The sequence below is a fragment of the Lepisosteus oculatus genome, chromosome 7, assembly GCF_040954835.1.
Source record: "Lepisosteus oculatus isolate fLepOcu1 chromosome 7, fLepOcu1.hap2, whole genome shotgun sequence".
Classification (NCBI taxonomy): domain Eukaryota; kingdom Metazoa; phylum Chordata; class Actinopteri; order Semionotiformes; family Lepisosteidae; genus Lepisosteus; species Lepisosteus oculatus.
Window position 1 is genome coordinate 1,856,664 of NC_090702.1, and position 17,941 is coordinate 1,874,604.

Below are 17,941 nucleotides of genomic sequence, written 5' to 3' on the forward strand. Positions count from 1 at the left end.
GATGGGACACCAGTCCATCACAGGACACACACACACTCACACCAGGGCCAGTCCATCACAGGACACACACACACAGACACACTCACACCAGGGCCAGTCCATCACAGGACACACAGACACACACACACCAGGGCCAGTCCATCACAGGACACACACTCACACCAGGGCCAGTCCATCACAGGACACACAGACACACTCACACCAGGGCCAGTCCATCACAGGACACACACACACACACCAGGGCCAGTCCATCACAGGACACACACACACTCACACCAGGACCAGTCCATCACAGGACACACACACACACTCACACCAGGACCAGTCCATCACAGGACACACACACACACTCACACCAGGACCAGTCCATCACAGGACACACACACACACTCACACCAGGGCCAGTCTATCTCAGGACACACACACACACTCACACCAGGACCAGTCCATCTCAGGACACACACACACTCACACCAGGACCAGTCCATCACAGGACACACACACACACTCACACCAGGGCCAGTCCATCACAGGACACACACACACACACACACTCACACCAGGGCCAGTCCATCACAGGACACACACAGACACACACTCACACCAGGGCCAGTCCAACACAGGACACACACACACACTCACACCAGGGCCAGTCCATCACAGGATACACACACACTCACACCAGGGCCAGTCCATCACAGGACACACACACACTCACACCAGGGCCAGTCCATCACAGGACACACACACACACACACACTCACACCAGGGCCAGTCCATCACAGGACACACACACACACACACACTCACACCAGGGCCAGTCCATCACAGGACACACACAGACACACACTCACACCAGGGCCAGTCCAACACAGGACACACACACACACTCACACCAGGGCCAGTCCATCACAGGACACACACACACACACACACCAGGGCCAGTCCATCACAGGACACACACAGACACACACTCACACCAGGGCCAGTCCATCACAGGACACACACAGACACACACTCAGACCAGGGCCAGTCCATCACAGGACACACACACACTCACACCAGCGCCAGTCCATCACAGGACCCTACTGCCCTCGAAAACTAATATTTCAGGTTAACAAAACACGTCTCACGACATGCCGCTACGAAATCGGAGCCACTGCTGTATACCCAGGCCACAGCCCTGCTGGAGCTCACTCAGCTGCAATTGTGAAACAAGCTGAGGGAGGAATCACAGATCAGAGCAGGTCAGAGTGGGGGCAGACAAGGGCTCCGTCTCTCAGATCGGCTGCACTCGGACACTGTGCAGTGTTTGTGATCTGGCTGAGGAGGATTCACCCCTCAGCCGCAGAACGGAACTCAAATCAGCCATCCGCCTTCTAACTGCTTCTGCCAATTCAGGGTCACAGGGGAGCTGGAGTCTATCCCAGCAAGCAACAGGCACAAGGCAGGGTCTTCACACTAACGAGCCCAGAGAATTAATCACTGTACTGCTGTCCTGCAGCGTGTCTGTGTGCTGTAGCCACCTCTTCACACTAACGAGCCCAGAGTATTAATCACTGTACTGCTGTCCTGCAGTGTGTCTGTGTGCTGTAGACACCTCTTCACACTAACGAGCCCAGAGTATTAATCACTGTACTGCTGTCCTGCAGCGTCTGTGTGCTGTAGACATGTCTTCACACTAACGAGCCCAGAGTATTAATCACTGTACTGCTGTCCTGCAGCGTGTCTGTGTGCTGTAGACACCTCTTCACACTAACGAGCCCAGAGTATTAATCACTGTACTGCTGTCCTGCAGCGTGTCTGTGTGCTGTAGACACGTCTTCACACTAACGAGCCCAGGGTATTAATCACTGTACTGCTGTCCTGCAGCGTGTCTGTGTGCTGTAGACACCTCTTCACACTAACGAGCCCAGAGTATTAATCACTGTACTGCTGTCCTGCAGCGTGTCTGTGTGCTTTAGACATGTCTCCACACTAACGAGCCCAGAGTATTAATCACTGAACTGCTGTCCTGCAGCGTGTCTGTGTGCTGTAGACACCTCTTCACACTAACGAGCCCAGAGTATTAATCACTGTACTGCTGTCCTGCAGCGTCTGTGTGCTGTAGACACCTCTTCACACTAACGAGCCCAGAGTATTAATCACTGTACTGCTGTCCTGCAGCGTCTCTGTGTCCTGTAGACACCTCTTCACACTAACGAGCCCAGAGTATTAATCACTGTACTGCTGTCCTGCAGCGTGTCTGTGTGCTGTAGACACGTCTTCACACTAACGAGCCCAGAGTATTAATCACTGTACTGCTGTCCTGCAGCGTCTGTGTGCTGTAGCCACCTCTCCACACTAACGAGCCCAGAGTATTAATCACTGTACTGCTGTCCTGCAGCGTCTCTGTGTGCTGTAGACACCTCTTCACACTAACGAGCCCAGAGTATTAATCACTGTACTGCTGTCCTGCAGCGTGTCTGTGTGCTGTAGACACGTCTTCACACTAACGAGCCCAGGGTATTAATCACTGTACTGCTGTCCTGCAGCGTGTCTGTGTGCTGTAGACACGTCTTCACACTAACGAGCCCAGAGTGTTAATCACTGTACTGCTGTCCTGCAGCGTGTCTGTGTGCTGTAGACACCTCTTCACACTAACGAGCCCAGAGTATCAATCACTGTACTGCTGTCCTGCAGTGTGTCTGTGTGCTGTAGACACGTCTTCACACTAACGAGCCCAGGGTATTAATCACTGTACTGCTGTCCTGCAGCGTGTCTGTGTGCTGTAGACACGTCTTCACACTAACGAGCCCAGGGTATTAATCACTGTACTGCTGTCCTGCAGCGTCTGTGTGCTGAAGACACCTCTTCACACTAACGAGCCCAGAGTATTAATCACTGTACTGCTGTCCTGCAGCGTGTCTGTGTGCTGTAGACACCTCTTCACACTAACGAGCCCAGAGTATTAATCACTGTACTGCTGTCCTGCAGCGTGTCTGTGTGCTTTAGACATGTCTCCACACTAACGAGCCCAGAGTATTAATCACTGAACTGCTGTCCTGCAGCGTGTCTGTGTGCTGTAGACACCTCTTCACACTAACGAGCCCAGAGTATTAATCACTGTACTGCTGTCCTGCAGCGTGTCTGTGTGCTGTAGACACGTCTTCACACTAACGAGCCCAGAGTATTAATCACTGTACTGCTGTCCTGCAGCGTGTCTGTGTGCTGTAGACACGTCTTCTCACTAACGAGCCCAGAGTATTAATCACTTTACTGCTGTCCTGCAGCGTGTCTGTGTGCTGTAGCCACCTCTCCACACTAACGAGCCCAGAGTATTAATCACTGTACTGCTGTCCTGCAGCGTGTCTGTGTGCTGTAGACACGTCTCCACACTAACGAGCCCAGAGTATTAATCCCTGTACTGCTGTCCTGCAGTGTGTCTGTGTGCTGTAGACACCTCTTCACACTAACGAGCCCAGAGTATCAATCACTGTACTGCTGTCCTGCAGCGTGTCTGTGTGCTGTAGACACGTCTTCACACTAACGAGCCCAGAGTATTAATCACTGTACTGCTGTCCTGCAGTGTGTCTGTGTGCTGTAGACATGTCTTCACACTAACGAGCCCAGAGTATTAATCACTGTACTGCTGTCCTGCAGCGTGTCTGTGTGCTGTAGACACGTCTCCACACTAACGAGCCCAGAGTATTAATCACTGTACTGCTGTCCTGCAGTGTCTGTGTGCTGTAGCCACCTCTTCACACTAACGAGCCCAGAGTATTAATCACTGTACTGCTGTCCTGCAGTGTGTCTGTGTGCTGTAGACACGTCTCCACACAACTGAGCCCAGAGTATTAATCACTGTACTGCTGTCCTGCAGCGTCTGTGTGCTGTAGACACGTCTTCACACTAACGAGCCCAGAGTATTAATCACTGTACTGCTGTCCTGCAGCGTGTCTGTGTGCTGTAGCCACCTCTCCACACTAACGAGCCCAGAGTATTAATCACTGTACTGCTGTCCTGCAGCATCTATGTGCTGTAGACACGTCTTCACACTAACGAGCCCAGAGTATTAATCACTGTACTGCTGTCCTGCAGCGTCTCTGTGTGCTGTAGACACTTCTCCACACTAACGAGCCCAGAGTATTAATCACTGTACTGCTGTTCTGCAGTGTGTCTGTGTGCTGTAGACACGTCTTCACACTAACGAGCCCAGAGTATTAATCACTGTACTCCTGTCCTGCAGCGTGTCTGTGTGCTGTAGACACGTCTCCACACTAACGAGCCCAGAGTATTAATCACTGTACTGCTGTCCTGCAGTGTGTCTGTGTGCTGTAGACACGTCTCCACACTAACGAGCCCAGAGTATTAATCACTGTACTGCTGTCCTGCAGCGTGTCTGTGTGCTGTAGACACGTCTTCACACTAACGAGCCCAGAGTATTAATCACTGTACTGCTGTCCTGCAGCGTGTCTGTGTGCTGTAGACACGTCTTCTACCTAACGAGCCCAGAGTATTAATCACTTTACTGCTGTCCTGCAGCGTGTCTGTGTGCTGTAGCCACCTCTCCACACTAACGAGCCCAGAGTATTAATCACTGTACTGCTGTCCTGCAGCGTGTCTGTGTGCTGTAGACACGTCTCCACACTAACGAGCCCAGAGTATTAATCCCTGTACTGCTGTCCTGCAGTGTGTCTGTGTGCTGTAGACACCTCTTCACACTAACGAGCCCAGAGTATCAATCACTGTACTGCTGTCCTGCAGCGTGTCTGTGTGCTGTAGACACGTCTTCACACTAACGAGCCCAGAGTATTAATCACTGTACTGCTGTCCTGCAGTGTGTCTGTGTGCTGTAGACATGTCTTCACACTAACGAGCCCAGAGTATTAATCACTGTACTGCTGTCCTGCAGCGTGTCTGTGTGCTGTAGACACGTCTCCACACTAACGAGCCCAGAGTATTAATCACTGTACTGCTGTCCTGCAGTGTCTGTGTGCTGTAGCCACCTCTTCACACTAACGAGCCCAGAGTATTAATCACTGTACTGCTGTCCTGCAGTGTGTCTGTGTGCTGTAGACACGTCTCCACACAACTGAGCCCAGAGTATTAATCACTGTACTGCTGTCCTGCAGCGTCTGTGTGCTGTAGACACGTCTTCACACTAACGAGCCCAGAGTATTAATCACTGTACTGCTGTCCTGCAGCGTGTCTGTGTGCTGTAGCCACCTCTCCACACTAACGAGCCCAGAGTATTAATCACTGTACTGCTGTCCTGCAGCATCTATGTGCTGTAGACACGTCTTCACACTAACGAGCCCAGAGTATTAATCACTGTACTGCTGTCCTGCAGCGTCTCTGTGTGCTGTAGACACTTCTCCACACTAACGAGCCCAGAGTATTAATCACTGTACTGCTGTTCTGCAGTGTGTCTGTGTGCTGTAGACACGTCTTCACACTAACGAGCCCAGAGTATTAATCACTGTACTCCTGTCCTGCAGCGTGTCTGTGTGCTGTAGACACGTCTCCACACTAACGAGCCCAGAGTATTAATCACTGTACTGCTGTCCTGCAGTGTGTCTGTGTGCTGTAGACACGTCTCCACACTAACGAGCCCAGAGTATTAATCACTGTACTGCTGTCCTGCAGCGTGTCTGTGTGCTGTAGACACGTCTTCACACTAACGAGCCCAGAGTATTAATCACTGTACTGCTGTCCTGCAGCGTGTCTGTGTGCTGTAGACACGTCTTCTCACTAACGAGCCCAGAGTATTAATCACTTTACTGCTGTCCTGCAGCGTGTCTGTGTGCTGTAGCCACCTCTCCACACTAACGAGCCCAGAGTATTAATCACTGTACTGCTGTCCTGCAGCGTGTCTGTGTGCTGTAGACACGTCTCCACACTAACGAGCCCAGAGTATTAATCCCTGTACTGCTGTCCTGCAGTGTGTCTGTGTGCTGTAGACACCTCTTCACACTAACGAGCCCAGAGTATCAATCACTGTACTGCTGTCCTGCAGTGTGTCTGTGTGCTGTAGACACCTCTTCACACTAACGAGCCCAGATGACTAAGTAGTCCACTTCCACAGTCCCTCAGTACATATTCATGCAGACTACAGCGCCTGACTAAAGCTGTAATCTGATAATGACCTCGGATATATTTTGGCAGTCTGCAAATTCCCCAGGTTACTAAGAACAGGCTGCTGCACTCCTGTAATTAACAGTGATACAATCTGTCTCCTTCTGGGCATTCAGTGCGGCTTCGTTCTTCTCCAGTCTGCCCTCTGTGCCAACTGGCCCCCTGCAATCCTGAAATCAGAGCCGGCGAGTCTTTGCCCGTGACCACATAGGAGCACGAGTATTTCTCGTTCCCCAAGCCCGCTGACGACAGCGATCGGATTCAGATGAGCGCCTCGGGTCTTTGTCAATTCACAGTCCCTCGTGTCGCGAAATAACAGCCAGGAAATTCTTTCAGCTACCAGTGGAAGCCCAAACGCACGCCAATTAGAAAAAGGATATGAACAAATTAGTATATCCTGAGGTGTGTGGTGGCTCTGTGGCTTAAGGACCTGCGCCTGTGGCCGGGAGGTTGCCGGTTCGAATCCCGCGGCCCAGCAGAGGAATCCTACTCCGTGGGGGCCCCCCTGAGCGAGGCCCTTCACCCCAGCTGCTCCAGGGGCGCCGTATAAGGCAGGCAGGCAGACAGACAGAACCAAGCACAGGCGCCATCAATGAAAACAGAAGGGACATATTATCTCATTTACCTTCACTGATCACGTTCCTTATAATAATCATAATCATAATAATAATAATACCCCATTGAGTACACCAATTTTATTTATATATACAAATCCCATTTGACACATTTTATACAGTAACAAATTGAACTGCAAGTCCCACGAGCACTTGCTGTCTGCATGGCCTGACTGAGGCATGGCCAACTGGGAAATGTAGTTTTTAGAATTCAACTTTAAACTGCTATTTAAAAAAATACAGTGACAAATACAACAAGGCCATTGCTTTTGTAAACAGTCGTATGGACAAAATACTTCATCTCATAAAACTATTTTAAAAACACGATTGAACATTCAGACATTGAGCTAGTACATTGGTATTGGCAATCACTGAGTCATGTGCAAAGGAAATTGTGCTGTGCTCCTTGAAAAACTACAAATCCCAGCATACCTTTGAGACAAGGTTAATTCTGTAATGATTGGAAGTGTCGGACCCAACACATCCTGACTCACAGTGGCAAAAGAAATAAATTACCCGAAAAGTCGGTCTTGAGCTAACGGTGGGCAGATGGGAGCTGCAGTGGTTTCATTTTCTCGACGTATGTAACGGCGAAAAACAAAAAGGCACCCACTTAAAGAACTACAGCTCCCAGCATTCCCAACCACAGGAAAGCCACAAAAGGATTGTGGGAAATTAGCTGGCAAGTTGGGGGGGCACCCGATGACAATACCTCCAGAAATACCTGCTCTGCTTTCTCCTAAATTCACAATTATACGGTTCTGAGACCTGCCATCTCCGCCCTCTTTCGCTGTTTTTCCCCACAAGGATTCTCTAGCTCAGAAATAAATAATCCCCCTCTCCTCTCCCCACAGGCAGGATGAAGGGCAGAGGAGGGACTGAGCAGATGAAGAGTGTGTCACAGTTTGGGCGCCACACACACACACACACACACACACATGACAGGGGCGTCTCTGAACCTCAGTCCACACTCAGCTCATCTCAGGATCACTCCTCACACACAGACAGGGCGGCCAGCACAGGCATGAACTGCTCTGTGTCAGAGCTCAGGGGCGTCTCTGAACCTCAGTCCACACTCAGCTCATCTCAGGATCACTGTTCACACACAGACAGGGCAGCCAGCACGGGCATGAACTGCTCTGTGTCAGAGCTCAGGGGCGTCTCTGAACCTCAGTCCACACTCAGCTCATCTCAGGATCACTGTTCACACACAGACAGGGCGGCCAGCACGGGCATGAACTGCTCTGTGAGTGTCAGAGCCCAGGGGCGTCTCTGAACCTCAGTCCACACTCAGCTCATCTCAGGATCACTCCTCACACACAGACAGGGCAGCCAGCACGGGCATGAACTGCTCTGTGAGTGTCAGAGCTCAGGGGCGTCTCTGAACCTCAGTCCACACTCAGCTCATCTCAGGATCACTGCTCACACACAGACAGGATGGCCAGCACAGGCATGAACTGCTCTGTGAGTGTCAGAGCTCAGGGGCGTCTCTGAACCTCAGTCCACACTCAGCTCATCTCAGGATCACTGTTCACACACAGACAGGGCAGCCAGCACGGGCATGAACTGCTCTGTGAGTGTCAGAGCTCAGGGGCGTCTCTGAACCTCAGTCCACACTCAGCTCATCTCAGGATCACTGTTCACACACAGACAGGGCAGCCAGCACGGGCATGAACTGCTCTGTGAGTGTCAGAGCTCAGGGGCGTCTCTGAACCTCAGTCCACACTCAGCTCATCTCAGGATCACTGTTCACACACAGTGACAGGGGCATTTCTGAACCTCAGTCCACACTCAGCTCATCTCAGGATCACTCCTCTCACACAGACAGGGCGGCCAGCACGGGCATGAACTGCTCTGTGAGTGTCAGAGCTCAGGGGCGTCTCTGAACCTCAGTCCACACTCAGCTCATCTCAGGATCACTGTTCACACACAGACAGGGCGGCCAGCACGGGCATGAACTGCTCTGTGAGTGTCAGAGCTCAGGGGCGTCTCTGAACCTCACCTCTAGTTCATAGTAAACGGCCTCAGAATGACCCTGGAGGAGATCGAGAGCTTTTACACAAACATACCAAAAAAATAAAGGATCGTCTGTCTTCCCCCCCAAACGCACAGACTCTTGGGAAACCAACAACAACAACAACAAAAAAGTTCACATTCTTGAGTAGCCGGGGTCTCCTGGTAAAACCTGTCACCCTCTTCCCACCCCTACAACCCCCCCGTGGGGCCGCGAGACCCCCAAACCCGACCGACCCTCACAAAGAATACTGCTGCGCTGAAAACGGGCGAAGAGGAGACGCGTTAAAATTCTGGAAAGTAAAAACAAAACCATTAAAATAAAGCGATAAGGACAATAAAATCCGTCGCCATCACAAGAGCAATAAAGTCTTTCATTTTGGCAACTTTTTGACCAGTGGTACACAAAAAAAAAAAGAAATTTGTATAAAAAGCAGAACAACATTGCCTCTTAAATTAAACAATAGTCACAAAATATGCATAAAATAATATAAAATAACGTAACGAGCGCTCGACGTAACCAGGCTGCGTTCCCTCACTCAGAACTGGCTGGGAAGAGGGGTAAAAAAAATGATTTAAAAAAAAAACGACACGACAAAACTACAAACCCCAGCATGCTTTGGTCTCTCACAACGAAGGGGCTCATGGGAAACGTAGTTCGACAAGCCGAGGCGAACCCACCTGGACGAAACAAGGCGAAGAAACGCGAAAATCGGGTGGCGGGTTTATAAAAAAAAAAAGTGCAAAACCTGCTGCGACTTCGACGCGCGGCCGTCGCGCGGTCCGTAGCAGAAGCTGAAACACCGTGAGCCCCCGCGCCCCGCGTGCGTGCGTGCGTGCGTGACGTGGCCGATCGCCGCGGGCGACACCGTCTCCTTCCCGAGTTTCCGAGCGGGAGACACGGGCTTCGTACGAGAGGGGGCGCCGCAGCTCACAACCGGGGTCCCTGCCCCCCTCCCTCCCCCTGCCTCTGGGGCGCGTGCGGGGCGACCGGCCCGGACTCCCACTCCCAGACCCGTCGGGCCTCGCGGGCCGCGCGGGAGCCAGGGGCGGATCCCCGTCGCCCCCCCCCTCTCCGCCCCCACCCCCTGGGTCCACCGGCGGAGAGCCCCGCCCCCCCTGCACACACGCGCGAGCTCGCGCCCCGAAACACAGCGGGGTCTCAGAGAGCGCCGGACCGTGGTGGGGGGGGGGGCCCAGGGCGGGGGCGGGGGTCAAAGAGGGGCATCGTGGGAGGTGCGGTTTTTGTTTTCAAGTACATCCATTCTCGAGGCAGTCCATGGCGATTAAAAAAAAAACTACATCTCCCAGCATTCCCTGCCCGACGGAGGTCGTCTCCCCCCACCTCTCCTCCCCAAGATACAGAACGCCGCTGGGAGACGCACTTCTTTCTTTTTTTTTTTCCCTCCTTCCTCCCGTTCGCCTCGCACGGAAGACAGAGGAACGCAGCGACGACGATGGCAAAAAAAAACCAAAACAAAACAAAGCGAAAGAAACAGAACTATTGGCAAAAGGGACGACATTAAGAAAAACGATCCTCCATCCCCAGCACGTCCGGCTCTCGGCAACACAGCTGCAAGGGGTGCTGGGACTGGCGGCGGCTCGGGGGAGGGGCTGCTGGGAGTGTCCTGTCCTCGCCCCCCCTCCCCTCCTCTATTTGGACAGCCGGCTGATGACGCGGATGAGCGCGGCGTTCTCGTCCTTCAGACGCTGGTTATCGGCCCTGAGGTCGGACAGGACCTGAGAGAGAGAGAGAGACGGGCAAACTGAATCTGGGAGAGGAGAGGAGAGGAAGAGAACACAGAGAGAGAGAGAGAGAGACGGGCAAGCTGAATCTGGGAGAGGAGAGGAGAGGAAGAGAACACAGAGAAAGGAGAGGAAGAGAACACAGAGAGAGAGAGAGAGAGACGGGCAAGCTGAATCTGGGAGAGGAGAGGAGAGGAAGAGAACACAGAGAAAGGAGAGGAAGAGAACACAGAGAGAGAGAGAGACGGGCAAGCTGAATCTGGGAGAGGAGAGGAGAGGAAGAGAACACAGAGAAAGGAGAGGAAGAGAACAGAGAGAGAGAGAGATGGGCAAACAATCTGGGAGAGGAGAGGAGAGAACACAGAGAGAGAGAGAGACGGGCAAGCTGAATCTGGGAGAGGAGAGGAGAGGAGAGAACACAGAGAGAGAGAGAGAGACGGGCAAGCTGAATCTGGGAGAGGAGAGGAGAGGAGAGGAGAGAACACAGAGAAAGGAGAGGAAGAGAACAGAGAGAGAGAGAGAGATGGGCAAACTGAATCTGGGAGAGGAGAGGAGAGGAGAGAACACAGAGAAAGGAGAGGAAGAGAACAGAGAGAGAGAGAGATGGGCAAACTGAATCTGGGAGAGGAGAGGAAGAGAACAGAGAGAGAGAGATGGGCAAACTGAATCTGGGAGAGGAGAGGAGAGAACCCAGAGAGAGAGAGATGGACAAACTGAATCTGGGAGAGGAGAGGAAGAGAACAGAGAGAGAGAGATGGGCAAACTGAATCTGGGAGAGGAGAGGAGAGGAGAGAACACAGAGAGAGAGAGAGAGACGGGCAAGCTGAATCTGGGAGAGGAGAGGAGAGGAGAGGAGAGAACACAGAGAAAGGAGAGGAAGAGAACAGAGAGAGAGAGAGAGATGGGCAAACTGAATCTGGGAGAGGAGAGGAGAGGAGAGAACACAGAGAAAGGAGAGGAAGAGAACAGAGAGAGAGAGAGATGGGCAAACTGAATCTGGGAGAGGAGAGGAAGAGAACAGAGAGAGAGAGATGGGCAAACTGAATCTGGGAGAGGAGAGGAGAGAACCCAGAGAGAGAGAGATGGACAAACTGAATCTGGGAGAGGAGAGGAAGAGAACAGAGAGAGAGAGATGGGCAAACTGAATCTGGGAGAGGAGAGGAAGAGAACAGAGAGAGAGAGATGGACAAACTGAATCTGGAAGAGGAGAGGAGAGAACCCAGAGAGAGAGAGATGGACAAACTGAATCTGGGAGAGGAGAGGAGAGGAAGAGAACAGAGAGAGAGAGAGGGGCAAACTGAATCTGGGAGACACAGAGGCAGAGGAAGGAGAGAGAGAGGGAGAGAACACAGAGAGAGGCAGAGGTAAAGGCAGTGAAGAGGGAGAGGCAGGGGTAGAGGCAGACAGGAGGACAGGCGGAGATCGCCAGCCTGGGGTAAAGGCAACAGACTGAGACAGGAGCAGCCCCAGCCACAGGGCCCCTACCTTCAGCTCGTCCTCCAGCTCCAGTGCGCGCTTCTCCAGAGCTCTGCGCTCCTGGAAGAGAACCGGCACAGTCAGGCGGGTCAGGCCCCCAGGGCGGGGGACAGGGGGGACAGGGGGGGGGGGAGAGGAGGCGGAGATCGGGGAGACTCACGAATCTCTCCAGCTCCAGCAGCGCGGGTCTCCCGGCATTGCGCTCGTGGCTCTGAAACACAGTCAGCGGAGAGCAGAGTCAGCACGGCACAGAGTCAGCACGGCACAGAGTCAGCACAGGGCAAAGAACAGGGCGGCACAGAGTCAGCATAGGGCAAAGAACAGGGCAGCACAGAGTCAGCACGACACAGGGCAGCACAGAGTCAGCACAGGGCAAAGAACAGGGCAGCACAGAGTCAGCACAGGGCAAAGAACAGGGCGGCACAGAGTCAGCACGACACAGGGCAGCACAGAGTCAGCACAGCACAGGGCAAAGAACAGGGCGGCACAGAGTCAGCACAGGGCAAAGAACAGGGCGGCACAGAGTCAGCACGGCACAGGGCAAAGAACAGGGCAGCACAGAGTCAGCACAGCACAGAGTCAGCACGGCACAGGGCGGCACAGAGTCAGCATTGGGCAAAGAACAGGGCAGCACAGAGTCAGCACGACACAGGGCAGCACAGAGTCAGCACAGAGTCAGCACAGGGCAAAGAACAGGGCGGCACAGAGTCAGCATAGGGCAAAGAACAGGGCAGCACAGAGTCAGCACAGGGCAAAGAACAGGGCGGCACAGAGTCAGCACGACACAGGGCAGCACAGAGTCAGCACAGCACAGGGCAAAGAACAGGGCGGCACAGAGTCAGCACAGGGCAAAGAACAGGGCGGCACAGAGTCAGCACGGCACAGGGCAAAGAACAGGGCAGCACAGAGTCAGCACGGCACAGGGCAAAGAACAGGGCGGCACAGAGTCAGCACGGCACAGGGCAAAGAACAGGGCGGCACAGAGTCAGCACGACACAGGGCGGCACAGAGTCAGCATAGGGCAAAGAACAGGGCGGCACAGAGTCAGCACGACACAGGGCAAAGAACAGGGCAGCACAGAGTCAGCACAGCACAGAGTCAGCACGGCACAGGGCGGCACAGAGTCAGCATTGGGCAAAGAACAGGGCAGCACAGAGTCAGCACGACACAGGGCAGCACAGAGTCAGCACAGGGCAAAGAACAGGGCAGCACAGAGTCAGCACAGGGCAAAGAACAGGGCGGCACAGAGTCAGCACGACACAGGGCAGCACAGAGTCAGCACAGCACAGGGCAAAGAACAGGGCGGCACAGAGTCAGCACAGGGCAAAGAACAGGGCGGCACAGAGTCAGCACGGCACAGGGCAAAGAACAGGGCGGCACAGAGTCAGCACGACACAGGGCAGCACAGAGTCAGCACAGCACAGGGCAAAGAACAGGGCGGCACAGAGTCAGCACAGGGCAAAGAACAGGGCGGCACAGAGTCAGCACGACACAGGGCGGCACAGAGTCAGCATAGGGCAAAGAACAGGGCGGCACAGAGTCAGCACGACACAGGGCAAAGAACAGGGCAGCACAGAGTCAGCACGGCACAGAGTCAGCACGGCACAGGGCGGCACAGAGTCAGCACAGGGCAAAGAACAGGGCGGCACAGAGTCAGCACGACACAGGGCGGCACAGAGTCAGCACGACACAGGGCGGCACAGAGTCAGCACGACACAGGGCAAAGAACAGGGCAGCACAGAGTCAGCACGAAACAGGGCAGCACAGAGTCAGCACGACACAGGGCAAAGAACAGGGCGGCACAGAGTCAGCACAGCACAGGGCAAAGAACAGAACTGGACAGCACAGGGCAGTGTAGAGGACTGCGCAGAGGAGAGCGCAGAGCAGAAGACTGCGCAGAGCAGAAGACTGCGCAGAGCAGAGCAGAGCAGAGGACTGCGCAGAGCAGAGCAGAAGACTGCGCAGAGCAGAGCAGAAGACTGCGCAGAGCAGAGCAGAAGACTGCGCAGAGCAGAGCAGAGCAGAGCAGAAGACTGCGCAGAGCAGAGCAGAGGACTGCGCAGAGGAGAGCAGAGCAGGACAGCCCCGAAGCACAATACACACCTGTCGTTGTCTCTCCAGCTCCACTTTGTTCTGAATCAGCAGGAGTTCAGCCTCCTGTAGCTTCTCTTTCAGTCTCTCGTTCTCCTCTAATACTGTCTTGTACAACTGAGAGAGAGAGGGGTTAATACAGACACACTGACTGGACACTCCAGTACATTAACACTGCACTGAGAGAGAGAGAGGGGTTCATACAGACACACTGACTGGACACTCCAGTACATTAACACTGCACTGAGAGAGAGAGAGGGGTTCATACAGACACACTGACTGGACACTCCAGTACATTAACACTGCACTGAGAGAGAGAGGGGTTAATACAGACACACTGACTGGACACTCCAGTACATTAACACTGCACTGAGAGAGAGAGAGAAATCCAGACATTGGTCACAGAGGAAAACGTACCATCTTGTAGTCGGGGGAGGAAGGCCGATTGTGGTCATTGGTGACTGCAGACTCACTGGAAGACAAAAACAAAACACAGACGATAAAACTGTACTGGTCACCAAAGAGGCACGACACAACAGCCGCAAGCGTCCAGTCCTCTCTGGCCAACAGCGACCGGTCCAGTGTCTCACCCGCACAAAGAGCACGAGCCCCATCGCACATCGTACAACAGCGTTTCACCTGCACAAAGAGCACAACCCCCATCGCACATCGTACAACAGCGTTTCACCTGCACAAAGGGCACGAGCCCCATCGCACATCGTACAACAGCGTTTCACCTGCACAAAGAGCACGAGCCCCATCGCACATCGTACAACAGCGTTTCACCTGCACAAAGGGCACGAGCCCCATCGCACATCGTACAACAGCGTTTCACCTGCACAAAGAGCACGAGCCCCATCGCACATCGTACAACAGCGTTTCACCTGCACAAAGAGCACGAGCCCCATCGCACATCGTACAACAGCGTTTCACCTGCACAAAGGGCACGAGCCCCATCGCACATCGTACAACAGCGTTTCACCTGCACAAAGAGCACGAGCCCCATCGCACATCGTACAACAGCGTTTCACCTGCACAAAGAGCACGAGCCCCATCGCACATCGTACAACAGCGTTTCACCTGCACAAAGAGCACAACCCCCATCGCACATCGTACAACAGCGTTTCACCTGCACAAAGGGCACGAGCCCCATCGCACATCGTACAACAGCGTTTCACCTGCACAAAGAGCACGAGCCCCATCGCACATCGTACAACAGCGTTTCACCTGCACAAAGAGCACGAGCCCCATCGCACATCGTACAACAGCGTTTCACCTGCACAAAGAGCACGAGCCCCATCGCACATCGTACAACAGCGTTTCACCTGCACAAAGAGCACGAGCCCCATCGCACATCGTACAACAGCGTTTCACCTGCACAAAGAGCACAACCCCCATCGCACATCGTACAACAGCGTTTCACCTGCACAAAGGGCACGAGCCCCATCGCACATCGTACAACAGCGTTTCACCTGCACAAAGAGCACGAGCCCCATCGCACATCGTACAACAGCGTTTCACCTGCACAAAGAGCACGAGCCCCATCGCACATCGTACAACAGCGTTTCACCTGCACAAAGAGCACAACCCCCATCGCACATCGTACAACAGCGTTTCACCTGCACAAAGGGCACGAGCCCCATCGCACATCGTACAACAGCGTTTCACCTGCACAAAGAGCACGAGCCCCATCGCACATCGTACAACAGCGTTTCACCTGCACAAAGAGCACGAGCCCCATCGCACATCGTACAACAGCGTTTCACCTGCACAAAGAGCACAACCCCCATCGCACATCGTACAACAGCGTTTCACCTGCACAAAGGGCACGAGCCCCATCGCACATCGTACAACAGCGTTTCACCTGCACAAAGAGCACGAGCCCCATCGCACATCGTACAACAGCGTTTCACCTGCACAAAGAGCACGAGCCCCATCGCACATCGTACAACAGCGTTTCACCTGCACAAAGGGCACGAGCCCCATCGCACATCGTACAACAGCGTTTCACCTGCACAAAGAGCACGAGCCCCATCGCACATCGTACAACAGCGTTTCACCTGCACAAAGAGCACAACCCCCATCGCACATCGTACAACAGCGTTTCACCTGCACAAAGAGCACAACCCCCATCGCACATCGTACAACAGCGTTTCACCTGCACAAAGGGCACGAGCCCCATCGCACATCGTACAACAGAGATTCACCTGCACAAAGAGCACGACCCCCATCGCACATCGTATAACAGCGTCTCACCTGCACAAAGAGCACGAGCCCCATCGCACATCGTACAACAGCGTTTCACCTGCACAAAGAGCACGACACCCATCGCACATCGTACAACAGCGTTTCACCTGCACAAAGAGCACAACCCCCATCGCACATCGTACAACAGCGTTTCACCTGCACAAAGGGCACGAGCCCCATCGCACATCGTACAACGCGACAGCACAAACTGGGCGGATCCGTTTCCTGCTCTCCGCTCCTCTGAGCAGCGGGGGCGCTCGTACAGTCGACTTCACACTTATTTTCTCCTCCACCACACACCGGCTCAACGCTAAACGCTAAACCGATCCCTCCGAAACGGATGGCGCTCGCTAGTCTTTGTCTACAGGACTAAATTTCCAGGTCCGCGCCGTGCCGGGCTCAGCGATTCAGAACCAGCGAGAGCTCCGGTGGGGTGAGGCGGGCCTGTGATTCAGAACCAGCGAGAGCTCCGGTGGGGTGAGGCGGGCCTCTGACTCTGTGGTCAAGCAGGCCTGTGAATCGGCTCTTCTCCTCCAGCAGAAGTATCGCTCTCCACCGCCAGGCGGCCTCACTGACACGTACTGCTCGTTAACTCTGACTGCAGGTCACCTGGGAACACTCCTGCGGCGACACGTCCGCTGCACAGCCTGTCCTTGTCCACTCGTCCATCACAGCGCCTCAGCCAGTGCAGGGACGAGTGAGCAGGAAGGGCCGCCTCACCTCACAGTTCCCACTAACTCCCCCCTCTGGCCAGTGGAGAGACCAGCATGGAGACTTACGATAAGATGGATCAGATCGCTTTATCGGCCACATACAATGTGTCTTCTCTCAGACCCCAGCCTGCTCTCCAGGAGACACACAGACAGGGAGAGAGAAGCTGGGGGTCAGAGGGCAGGGTTGGCCATTTATACGGCGCCCCTGGAGCAGCTGGGGTGAAGGGCCTCGCTCAGGGGGCCCCACGGAGTAGGATTCCTCTGCTGGGCCGCGGGATTCGAACCCGCAACCTCCCAGCCACAGGCGCGGGTCCCGAGCCACAGAGGTACAAACTGAAGCACTTTCACAAAGCTCGCGATTTTGTGCTCCGCGCGGGACGCTTGCTATTTTGCTATTTCTCCACGCCGTCCCATGAATTTAACCTGTCGATCGCCGGTCAGAGAAGGAGCGGGCCGTTACCTGGGCGCCGTGGAGCCGTCAGACAGGCTGTCCTCCAGACCGTCGCTGTCGTCGTTCTGCAGAGACACGTGGGACAGGGTGAGAGCCGGCCCCCCTCGGCCAAACAGGGGCAGGGCAGCCCGGCCCGCGGGGCCGACGTCGGGCCGGGGGACAGGAAAAAAACGCAGCCCGGGCCTTTCAGCGGTTCGCAACGGCACCTTTCGGGCCGTGGGAAACGACGCGCGCTCGGAGATTAAGGACGTTCCCAGGGCGGCCTGTCTCTGTCTCTCTGTGTGTCTCTGTCTCTCTCTGTGTCTCTCTGTGTCTCTCTGTGTCTCTCTGTGTCTCTCTGTGTCTCTGTGTCTCTGTGTCTCTGTGTCTCTGTGTCTCTGTGTCTCTGTGTCTCTGTGTCTCTGTGTCTCTGTGTCTCTGTGTCTCTGTGTCTCTGTGTCTCTCTGTCTCTCTGTCTCTGTGTCTCTGTGTCT

At 54.1% G+C, this 17,941-nt stretch overlaps 1 protein-coding gene across 2 annotated transcripts in view; it reads right to left on the reverse strand.

Moving 5' to 3' along the window:
- Window positions 1–6,797: 6,797 nt before the first annotated feature.
- Window positions 6,798–17,941, reverse strand: part of ppp1r12c (protein phosphatase 1, regulatory subunit 12C) — a 22,954-nt gene continuing 11,810 nt past the window's right edge. The window contains exons 16-22 of one of the 2 annotated variants that reach the window (XR_011189977.1): window positions 17,478–17,533; window positions 14,475–14,529; window positions 14,070–14,174; window positions 12,127–12,177; window positions 11,976–12,026; window positions 8,511–10,484; window positions 6,798–8,445 (exon numbers count right to left, since the gene is read on the reverse strand). Coding sequence is in view for 1 of the 2 variants with exons in the window: in XM_069191791.1 (XP_069047892.1) it covers window positions 10,398–10,484; window positions 11,976–12,026; window positions 12,127–12,177; window positions 14,070–14,174; window positions 14,475–14,529; window positions 17,478–17,533 (405 nt within the window). In the remaining variant the exon portion in view is untranslated. Of the gene's footprint in view, window positions 10,485–11,975; window positions 12,027–12,126; window positions 12,178–14,069; window positions 14,175–14,474; window positions 14,530–17,477; window positions 17,534–17,941 lie in introns of both variants that reach the window. The other variant, XM_069191791.1, reaches the window with a different exon arrangement.